This window comes from Balaenoptera physalus (assembly GCF_965194825.1).
Source record: "Balaenoptera physalus genome assembly, chromosome: 3".
NCBI lineage: Eukaryota > Metazoa > Chordata > Mammalia > Artiodactyla > Balaenopteridae > Balaenoptera > Balaenoptera physalus.
The window spans coordinates 19,680,054-19,692,194 of record NC_138890.1 but is presented as its reverse complement, the minus strand read 5'-3'; the positions used below and the strand labels follow the sequence as shown (position 1 = coordinate 19,692,194).

The 12,141-nt window shown below is 38.5% G+C and overlaps 1 protein-coding gene across 1 annotated transcript; it reads right to left on the bottom strand.

Annotated features, from left to right (window-relative positions):
• Nucleotides 1-4,690: 4,690 nt before the first annotated feature.
• LOC309656747 (olfactory receptor 1f45-like) lies at nt 4,691-11,640 on the bottom strand. The gene has a single exon (XM_082453607.1). It carries the CDS (start codon nt 7,012-7,014, stop codon nt 6,208-6,210), a length of 807 nt encoding a protein of 268 aa, XP_082309733.1. The 5' UTR covers nt 7,015-11,640; the 3' UTR covers nt 4,691-6,207.
• Nucleotides 11,641-12,141: the final 501 nt, after the last annotated feature.

Genomic DNA, 12,141 nt, shown 5'->3' with positions numbered 1-12,141 from the left:
TGTGAGACAGGAAGGTGGTGAGAGCCTTTCTCCCCCATTTTCAGTCATCCCCACATAGTCACATTAGCCGGTTTGATTTTTCATGGAAGTCCAGAGGAGGACGACAATGGCACCCTGCTGTAGACTCAGCAACAAGGCTCATTTTGCAGTGAGGCCATGGTTGCTTCCCAGTCCTCAAATAGATCTCCTTTGCTCAGACTAGGGATGAAATGTAAGACATCTAACAGGCACAACACAGGGGAGATCATGACAATAAAGCAAAATACCAGCAGTACCCACATTCTGAGATAATACCACACCCACCCGTGGTTTTTGTCTTGGTCTGCAATACAATTCAGAAAACTCAAGTTTTCAGTAATACAAGAACGTGTCTAAAATGACGTACACAGTGGCCACCTAGTTTTACCTTGGATGTCTGAACCACAGTTACTCCAGTTTGACTTTCAAATGCATTTCCTTCCTCAATGGCCAAAGCAGATGCACAACACATGTCTGAAAGTCTGCAAAACAGGCTTCTCTGGTCAATAAAATTTAAGTTAAAACACGCATAAGCCTTCTGACTTCCCCATACCTGAATATGTGCATATTTTCCATCATTTCCCCTTTTGATTGCAAATCTTTTGATAGAAAGCAATGATGCTCAAAATATCCATCCCTCAATGCTGGGGTGCTGGCTCCTACCCCAGGTTCGGATCATGTCCCTCGCTGTTAGGTCTCCTTTATATTCACCTAGTCATTCACGTTGGGGGAAAACTAATCTGATCTCATGAACAGGCTCAGAGATATGTTAATGGGGAAACACTTTATAGGCTATACATTTTATCACTTACACTCAATTGTCACACAAGCATTGCACATGTGCTATTAGCAGCAGACTTAAAGCAAGCAGTGTCACATTTCATGAGTAGTTATAATCTGTGAAAATTTCGCTAGATAATTTTCTTTCCATCCAGAACATCAGGGTAAAAGCATGGTTAACACAATAACTGTCATAAATACAGACCTTAACTAACAGAACTAGAACTTAACATCCACTAAAACATAGTCTTTTTTCTCTCTGAAATTAGCCTCATCTCCACCAAACACAGCCAAATCATAATCTTAACCTTAAAAACCTTAATCTCTGGCAAAAACCAAGAAACAATTGTGCATTTCCTGATGGGAAAGCTTAATGCTTTAGTCTTATTCTCCTAAGCAGGCAAAAGTAGATAAACTTAGACCTGCCCAGTAATTAATGTTCCAATATTTTATCTTTTTTGAAATGACCTAGATAGTCAATGAATTCTCTTCATTTAACTTAGTTTAGTTTCAAGTTACCAAAATCTTGAGAGACTATTTTAGATAGACATTCCCAAAACATAGTTATTCCCATAAAGATTTTAAAAAACCTTGCTCCTTTTTCTTCATTTACTCTTAGAGATCACATGTGATTAGATTAAAGTTCCTGAGAACCCAGGTAGATGATATACATCTCAAAGGTACAGGAAGAGAAATACCAATTCCTTCTAGAGAACTAGCTTAACCAATTACAGAAGGCTCACTTTGATACAATAGCAGAGTCATGAGGGGCCATTGTTCTCCAGATCTCTTGGCAGCCCCCATTCATCATGGACAGCCACTACAGTGTCCCACGTATTAGTAGACATCCACTGCAGTACTACCCCTGCAACTTTCAGGATTACCCCCTCAACTTTTGGACCCCACGTGTGAATGGACACCACCCCGGGATAAAACCCACAACTTTCGGGCCCCACAAGCTAGTGGACAGCCCCTGCAACTTTCCATTCCCCATCCTGTATTTCCCAACATCTCAGTGCTCACAGGAGTTTTCTTGTTCTCCTGGATGGCTCCGCCAACTGTTGGGTTGCACCCAGCAGGCCTATAAGGCCTACATTTGCCCAGTTTAAGACCAAAGAAGAAGCCTGGAGTCAGCAACAGAGACATCAGTGGCTTAATGGATGGTAGGGGGGTGTAGATTGCCAGTTATAGGGGGAATTATGTCAGTTTGGTGTATTAGTTACCAGGACACATACTACCCCTTTGATAAGGACAGTCACTAGCCTGGACCTGGGGCAAGCATGTAGGAAGGTCAGTTGTGTGAGTAGGGTATAGGTGAAGCAGGCAGTGGTTGAGCAGGGGATGTACAGAGAGTAAGAGAGCCCCTACCTTGAGTGGCCTGACCATATAAATGTCATCAGTATTATACCATGTCCCTGTTCCCTCCTTCCTGATCCTCTACTCCACACTTCATGTAGTAAAGGCAGAGTAATTTATTTACCTATTTGGCTTTGAATGATTTCTTTACCAAAATATTATATTAGATATGATTTCTCGAGACTACTTTTGGCTTCATTATGACAATTTTTAAGGATATAAGCTGAATTTGTTTACGATAGAAATTTCTTGAAACAACTGGATCACTAGGCAGTTCTTTGGTCGTTTAAGGTTCTATAGGGAGTTTGTGTTGTAATCATGGCTTTGTATTGTGGGATTTGATCTGCATCATCAAGTCTGAATTCTTAAGGGACATCTGCAGCTACTTTCATGCAACAAAAATAACCTCACGTCCTTCTTGGCAAATATATCCATCCACAATACAGGGGCAAGTTTGTGCCTAAATATCAGTTGTATCTCACATTTAGAAATCATGATGAACCCGAACCAGTAGTTTTTGATGAGCAACAGGATATACCTGAAGTTTAGAATGAATAAAAGGTGGCCTGTTTTGACGGTGGGCTTGGCAATACACTGTGTACCTCTGTGTGGCTCACAAATGAAAAGTTAATCTAGAAAACCAGATTCATTTGGAATCAGAGTTCATAAGTTAGACATAGCCAGCTCTCAATATTCAAGTGACCAAAGGTCAATGCCGAGAATAAAGTCATCTGCTTGAAGGCCAATTGACAATGTGATAGATAAAATTCATATAAAGCCTAGCTTTCTGCCCTCAAGCACAAGGAGACAAGATATTACAGGCAGAACAGTAAGAATCTCTACTAGGCTACAATATCCAGGGAATAGCAGAAAGGGCTTCTTCAGCTCATAAGAGATGGTGCTGGACTCTGATGGAAACAGTGGCCTTGGAACAGACACTTGAAGGACAAGTTAGAGGAAAATGATTCCATGAAACTTGAAAATACCTCCAATGGCCGTGACATGGAGCAATCCTTGTTCCCTCCAGGGAGAACAGTATCTGGGGAAATGTGCCAGGAAGAAGGATGAGCCTTTATTTCAACATTCACTGAGGTGAAGCCAAACTTTTCTCTCCAAATGGTTTTAAGTGGCTTACAAAGAGCTGTTCCCTGTTGGCTAATTAGTGCTAGATGGAAGTTGCCTGTGGTGAAGTGGGAGTGGTGCCTTTAGGGAGTCCCAGCTGCAGAGAAGAGGCTCCTGGCACAGGCCCAGCCTCTGCTAATTCAGGCCCTGGAGGGTGAATTCCCAGACACAACCCTGATTTCCTGGCTGCTCCCAGGGGGGACTCTGCCAGCCTGGCACTGCTTTGCTTCTATGGGGAGAGGGCGCTAGAAGCCTTGCATGATGCTGAGCTTTAATTTATGACCACTTCATGTCATGTGTGACTCTCACATGCAGGAAACCACAACAGAGGCTGATTCTACCTGGACCCTAGAGTAAACCCCTTTTCTTATTTCCCCTTCATTCCCCTTAAGTGGTTGAAGTAATGCAGGAAGCCAGTGAAGATGGAGTTGAAGGTGGTCCCCAGAAGTAGGAGGATTAAAGACTTGAGGCTCTGGTAGAATTAAACAGCATATAACCTCTCACACCACAGCCAGTCTGAGCAAGACAGAGACCTTTCTTCTTTCTGCTCACACCAGACTGCTGAGATTTCTTTTCCCCTTCAGACAGGATCTTCTGTCTGGTGAATGATGATTTCTCCCCTGAGGTGAACGAATGGGGACCATGTAGATAGAGAGTGATTTTCCCTTTGACTTTGTACCGTATTGTAAGTTCACTGATTTCTCTCTATCCTCATGCTCCTTCTCACAGCCAACTTTTGACTGAGAGTTGAGGGGGAGAGGGATGAGCAATAAAACTATATCCCAAACATGGCTCTTTTCATTCAACCCTGCTGCTTCATTGGGTCCCAGAATGCAGTGAAATCTTTCTGTGTTCTGGAGTAACCTTCTCAGTACTTTAGGTCCCTAGATTTAAATTTTTACCCTTCTGATTTTTTTGTGTCTAGGAATGTTCACTTCCCAGTTTCCCATTAGACTTGCGTACCACATCATCAGTGATTTTTCAATACATGATTACTTGGGATGACCAAAAACTCTACTGAGCATTGTATGGGATGTGCCCATGCATAATCTATGGTATTTTATCAAAGTGAATATGTAATGTAATAACCAGAGGAGACATGTGTGCAGATATGGGTAATGCAAGGAAGAATATGATGAGACCAAAATGAGTCATGTAACCTTAAACACCAACATTAGTCCATGTTATTATATCTCGAACATTTGCACTAAACTACTTCTAAAATAAAACTTAACAGTTCAGAACACTACATTGATTTTATCACATGTAGTCAGGTTCCCACTGGCACCAACATACATTTGGGAGTTCATTTACTACATCCAAGGAGAACTATGTTGTGTGCTCAGTACATGTCTGTGAGATGTAATTAGTAAAGGAGTTAAGGGGAATGCACAATTATTAGAGTCTTAAAAAATCAAGGGAGTCTTTCAGCAGATGAATGAAAGAAAGAGGAAGAGAATTAGGAGAAAGTCATGGAACATATAATTATGTGAGTTGATGACAAATAAAGTTGTAAGTATGGCTCAGGGCCAAGACATCTTGGGCATTGTATTTGAAGGTAATAGTTGGATTTATCCTGGCCTCTTCAATATTTCTATAGGGATTGGCTGACAGGATGCCATCAATGTTTTAGGAGGATTAAACTGATCCTGTGTGCAGGACAGATATGTGTAGGGGGAGGCAGGATGCAGTCAGAACCACTATAAGCCTGTTGCTGTGCTCATGGTAAGAGCTGGTCAGTGTTGGGACCAAGTGGGAAAGGAGGTGATAGTGAGGACAATGAGTACTGATTTTTCACAAGAGTAGAGAAGATTGAGAAAGGAGAGAAGGCCACTGAGGAACTGAAGGCTATTGAAGAATGACCACTGGAGATTTAGGTGAGTGCTCTCTGGACACCAGGGAAGACAAGGTGGGAACCCTCAGATGTAGAGTAGGAAAAGAGGCAAGGCCTCCTGGAAACTTGCCCCATGGATTGGAACAAACTCTGGACTTGGAGTCAGAAGTTCTGGGTTCTAATCCAAATCCTGTAATTAATTCATGTTTTCATGTTCCTAAGGTGCTATAGTAACTCTGGACACTTTAGCATTAAGGGAACCTCTGCTTCTCTTAGCCCATCTAAATTTGAAGGGATACCGAGATTTATATGAGGAAGTCTAGCTATTGTCTGAGGCTCACCCCCTGCTACCCATCCCTGACACCCATGCCAGGCAATAAAGCACCAAAAACTTAGATTGGTGGTGGGGGAAGAAGCATAGTGCAAGGGTAGGTTCTGAGCTGTGAGAGGTGAGGGTAGGAATTGAGCCTAGGACAGAGGAAACATTAACTAATTCAGTAATGACCAAAGACCCTGAAAGTAACAGGACCATTTGTAACCAATAATTGCTAGTTGTACAGCCCTGGAAAAAGTAACTTTTCTGTGACTCAGTTAATTGGGGATAATTTAACATCTCCTAATGTGAGGCCATAGAGGACAGGTGACACTGAGGAGAACCAGCTCTAAAGTTTTCTGAAATTCTCAGACCATATGGTAGCCACTGTCTTATAGGGTTGCTGGACCCAATCCTGTCTTTTCCTGAATTTTTGTTGTCTGTAAAATGAGTGCTTTAGAATCACACCTTTTTATAGATAACTAATGGTTTTATGACTTATGAGCACCTATCAGCCTCGTATTTAAAAGCACGACCATGATCACATATCATTAATTAGAGGAATAGTCATGGGTAAATTTACACCTATAGGGACTCAGTTTCTTGGTTTGTAAAATGAAGAAATGTATGCTATCCAAGAGTCCTCTCAGTTCTAAAATTTTTAAATTATAGAATGTGAAATTAGTTTCCTTAAAGCTCCCTTCGTGTCATGATTTCTCAGGCTGTAGATGAAGGGATTGACGAGGGGAGTCACCACTGTGAAGATGACAGAGGTCACCACATCTTATACTGAGTAGGAGGATGAAGGGTGCATATAGACCCCCAGGATTGCCCCATAGAAGAGGGAGACCACAGTGAGGTGGGATCTACACGTGGACAGGGCTTTCCTTATTCCATGGGCAGATGGCAACTTCAGTACATTAGAGAAGATGTAATCATATGAAATGATGATACATGTAAATGGTGTCATAAATACCAATCCACCCACAGTGAATACCATCAGGTCATTGATAAAGGTATTCGAACAAGAGAGTTTTAGAATAGGATAAGGGTCACAGAAAAAGTGATACACAGCATTGTTGGAACAAAATGTGAGTTGGACCATGAGAAGAGTGTGTAGGAGAGCATGCAGATTTGTACTGACCCAAGATGCAGCCACCAGAAGGACACAGAGTTTGGGCCTCATGATCATGGTGTAGTGGAGTGGGCAACAGATGGCAGTATAATCATCATAGGCCATCACACTCAGGAGGAACCCATCCATGTTGATGAAAATGATGAAGAAGTAGATCTGGGTCATATATTCCATGTAAGAGATTGACTTGCTTCCCAGTATGTGATTCACCAGCACCTTGGGGATTGTGACTGATGAAAAGCAGATGTCGACACAGGAGAGGTTGGCCAAGAAGAAGTACATGGGTGTTTGGAGATGACTGTCACAGTTGGTAGCCAAGACAATGAGAAGGTTCCCAATGAGGGTGACCAGGTACATCCACAAGAACAGCCCAAAGAGAACCTTCTCCTGCTCTGACTGCCCAGAGAGTCCCAGGAGAATGAATTCTGTGACTCCAGTCTGGTTGTCTCTGCCCATGTCTGCAGGGGAGAAAATGTGGTCAAAAGTAAAAGGAAATATTTATTTAATTAGGCTCCATATATTGTTTAGAGATTACAATTTTTTAATGATACCAGATCCAAAATTTATTTCTTAATTAATAACACTTCAAATATAAAAGTAGATGAGATTGATAATGTCATCATTTGAGCAAATTTTTTACGATATTGTTTTGTCATTGAGAATTAATTCACATTAGATAATTCTATGAAGCGAGTTTTAATGAAATAAATAGCTGGTTAATTTCTATAATTCTAATTTGTGTTTAATTATCTTTGATTTCATGCAGCTTAATTCATACTTCACTAACAGTTAATGAATATCTGGTATATACAAGTTATTGTCACATACACGATTTCTTTTAATCCATATCATTCATATATATAGATTTTTGGCCGCCTCACATGGCTTGTGGGATCTCAGTTCCCCGACCAGGTATTGAACCTGGGCCACAGCAGTCAAAGCCCAGAATTCTAACCACTAGGCAACCAGGGAACTTCTGTAATCCATCATTCATAAATGAAGATCCTGAGAAAAAGAATCAGAGATGAAGAATCTGGTATTCAGAGAAATTAGGTGATGACAGATTAGATTGAAAGAACGCATAACATTTATAGTCTTGAAACAGCTGAAATGCCCTTTTCTTTAAATTCCTCCCTAGTTTTACTTCCAAGTTTCAATTATCAACCATTTATGGACACTATAACCAAGTGCCAGACAGTGTCCTCCTGCTTTACATACATTTCTTACAGATTTAATATATGTAAATTTTAAAAATAACAAGCTTCATTAAGCAGAAGGGAAAAATGAAGCAATGAGATTTAGCTATTTGTTTAAAGTCATAAGTTCTTTTACCCAAATAACTTTATACAACTCACTCAAATTCATTCTGGATCTCTCTTATTTTCTCAGGATTATACTACTTCTAGGCATTGAAGGATCTGCCTGGCAGTTTTCCCTCAACCTTGTAACTGGATAGCATCAAAATGTCATTGCAGTAGCTCACAAATGTTGGCTTGGATGAGCTAAGCATGTTAGTGAGTTTGCTATGTACTGGATTCTGTGAAGAAACTTCTTTTCTCCCTGTGCTGGCCAAAACAGGATCACTGGTATCTGGTATTATTTTTGAAGAGGAAAAAGAGATTCATAGAGAAAGTAAAGTTATGGGGCATATCCAAGTGATCATCCCAGCCTTAAGGAATTAATGCAGGCAGGAAGAGTCAGATAGAGCATTTTGAATCTGTAAGAAGTCACAGTATTCGAATAGTAAAGAGGAGAGGAGATGGCATTTCAGCAGAGGAGATTTACAGGTTAAATGTCTTGACTGACTGGAATAAAGGATGTCACAGGCAATACTTTTAGGAGAGTGGTTGCAGGATGTATATAATATGGTGACTACAAAGTATCCTAGCATTTTGAGAGTTAAATTAGTAAAACCAAGGTAAAATTCTGAGATCTGAAGCCATTTTTCTCATAAATTATATCACAGAATTAAAAGGTAGATAAGGCAGTAGTTGGCAGTACCCAGAGCTATTGAAAGAAGGTACTTCAGGGAAAGGATGTAGAATGTAGAAGTGGGGGGTACAGGGGTTGCATCAAGGAAAAACCAAAACAATATTTGTGCAGACTTTTTCATTGTGCTCCGAACAGTAGATGTTGATATTAGGGTCTTAATTGTAAGCTATTTCCCATAATGGAAATGGCAGTAGAAGGTGAAAGACGTATAGCAGGATGGCGATAGGGTTTTTCCTATTGTCTGGGAACTGGCAAAGGCAAAAACAGGTCTACAGGCTCTAAATAACCCAGACTCTATGTCGAGAGATCTGCCAGCATTAAGGTTAGCCACTTCTTGTCAATGTTTGCTGGGATAGTCCTACCAGGAGTACAATCAACGGTGCCCCCAACCCCCACGTCAATATGGTACGAGGGCCTGGTTTCATACATTAGTCCCTTGTGAGTATCTTTAGTTTGTGACTGTCTCTGAGACATCTGATGTATTTGCAGCATTGAGTGTTTGTGTTCCTGGACCTTAAAACTGAGGTTGCTTAGTGCCTGGACCCCAGCTCAAGCTGACGCCCTCTGTGGGGTTCCATGTGACATCCAAGCAACCTCCCTCTGACACGCTTCTGTAATGTGGTCATACGCCACAGTGAAGGTACACAGGGAAGCAACGAATAAAACGGTGGAGATTAAGGGCAGAATAGGAGGGTCTTGAATGTCTGACAGAAGAGTCTCTTTTGTGAGGAAGGAGGGTGGCTCTTGGCTCTGAGCTTTTGGCCAGAATTTCTAAGAGCCTGCCGTCACTGATCTTAGCACTGCTGCCCTTAGTTATCTCTTTCCTTTCCCACTGCTTAATTTTCCATTTCCACCTTGGAAACATGCTTGCTGTATTCTGCAATGGGCAGTACATTCTGAAAGAGGAAAGGCTTGTACATGTTAAACCAGGTGATGTTTCCCGTTTGAACTTGGTGAGATGCTGAAGAATTTAGTGTGTGTTTCTCCAAATGTAAATGTATGTGTTTTTGTCTGTGTGAATCTGTCTTTGTTGGAGATAACTGTGTCCTCACCTGTTTTCCCAGATTTTCTTACCTGGCTGCTCTGCTGCTGTGAGATGCTATCTTGGGACCCCTGTCTCCACTGGCTCCTTGCTTGACGCTGAATCATGAGAAAGTCACAGCTAGTGGGGGAGTAAGAAAGCTTTTCTCACTGGAGGAGAACACAGATTCAGACAGGTGCTTCTAAGGTGGATTCCCCACAGCTCCTCATTAAAGGCACACATACTAACTGTTCTTTGTTTTTACCCTCTTTGGACACAGATATCTCAGCCTGAGGGGAAATCAGTTTAGTGCTCAGACTTGCTTCCCATTGCATCACGCCCATGTCACAGACAAAATATACTTGGTCCCTTGCTCTGTGCTCAGAATTGACCTGAAGAAAAATTGTGAAGCCAGTGAAATTGGCCCACAGATATTCATGGTAGCTCCATTCTGAACACTTTGCTCTACACAGACTCCCTTTTGTATAATCCTTAAGTCTTTAGGACTCTGCACTCTTTCTTCTTTCAAATAAAAGGTTTGTCAATTTATAGTAAGAAAGTAATGTCTAAGAACAGACCCTCAATTCTGTCTCAATTAATCTCTGTAATAGTTGCTGTGTCCCTGACATAGGAAACCAGAGGTACCACTTAGAAATTCTGGCCTGTGGACGGGGGTAGGGAATACTGGGTGTGGGTTATATATGTGGTCATCTAAATAATATCTGTGGGCTATTGGAACTTGGGTGTGTATTTTTAAGTTTCTATTTGTGTGCATATACATAGCAAAATTTTTACAAGGTGAGTTTTAAAACCAATTTTTAAAAAAAGAAAGAACACACATATGAAATTGGGCAAAAATTAGAGAACATGGGTGGCATTATTAATTAAAGACAAAGCAATAATTAAGTCAACTGCAAGCATAAATCACAAAAGAGGAATATTTTATGATAACAAGGGACAAATTCATAAAACTTATCACAGTTATGAAATCAAACAAAACAATGTAGAAACTGTTTGCAATAGCAATGTAAGCAATATATAATAGCAATAGGTTAGGCAAAGGTTTATAAAAATTTTTTAAAGAAGTTGATTAATGTCTTAATGATGGACTTTAATATACAATTCCCAGAATTTGATAGATCAAGTAGTTAATTAAAAAATATGGCAGAGATTTTGTTTAAACAACAAAGAAATTTGATTTAAAAATGTATATATGTACACAGGGAACTATATTCAATATCCTGTGATAAACCATAATGGAAAAGAATATAAAAAAAGAATGCATATATAACTGAATCACTTTGTTGTACAGCAGAAATTAACACATTGTAAATCAACTATACATCAGTTAAAATATATATATACATATAAAATACATATATTTCCACCTTGAAAATAGAGAATATATATTCTTATTTTAAGCCCAGGGAATAATTACAAATGTTGGACATTTTCTTGACTACAACAAAAACTTTATAATAGAGTCCCCAGATATTGATTTCATCGGATATATTCTCTTATGGGCTTCACCACAAAGCCAAAAATTAGAAAACAGAAATCAAAATGTAAAAAGAAATGTTCAGTTGATAAAATTTAAAACAGTGTTCTTCATAATCCCCATATCAAAAAGAAAGTTAAAACCAAATGATTCATAAATTAGAGAAAAAATATAAAAAGCTATGGGAAAATAGACTCAAATGCTCTTATTAATAATAAAAGAATATAAAAACTGAATAAATCAAGTATTTAATCAAGAATTTTTATTTTAAAATTATTTTAGTCAAATAAATATATTAGCATAGCTTTAAAAGTTAAAGTCTTTAAATGAGAAAGGTAGTTCCCCACCTATCTTTCCACTCCATGATCCAACTTCCCAATATAAATACTTTTATATATTTCTAAATATTATGCTTATAATGCTATTTTTGATCATTGATTTACAATATACTGTCTTCCCATTTTGACAGGTGATGAGTAATACCACTTCACCATCCCTTTTCCTCTTCCTCAAATGCTCCTATTATATATAGGCACATCACAATTTGGAGGGATGTCAATAATTATTATTATTTATTTATTTAATTTAATTAATTAATTAATTAATATATTAATTAATAATATTAATTAATATTATATTATAATATATATTAATATTATAATATAATATTAATAATATATTGTTAATTAATAATAATATATTAATTATTAATATAATTAATATATAATAAAATTATAATATAATATTATATTAATAATATATTAATCAATATAATATTAATTAATAATTAATATTAATTAATCAATATATTAATTAATATAAATTATAATATTAATTTAATTAATATTTATTATTGACTTTCTGACTCTGTTATACACTGTTGGTAACAAAAATCTTTTTTGCTTTTCCTGGCACAACTTTTGAATGTTCCTGAAGTTAATAATTGCCTATTTTTTTCATTTGCTTAATTTTTATGCCTCTTTTCTTCCCATATTTTGAAATTAATTTTGGGGGGGTTTTGAGTTATAATTGATAGATAATAAACATTACCCATTTAAGTTACACTTCAGTG

Bases quoted from the DNA above. Each gene is read 5' to 3' on its own strand.
- LOC309656747 (XM_082453607.1), bottom strand. From the start codon at position 7,014: ATGGGCAGAGACAACCAGACTGGAGTCACAGAATTCATTCTCCTGGGA.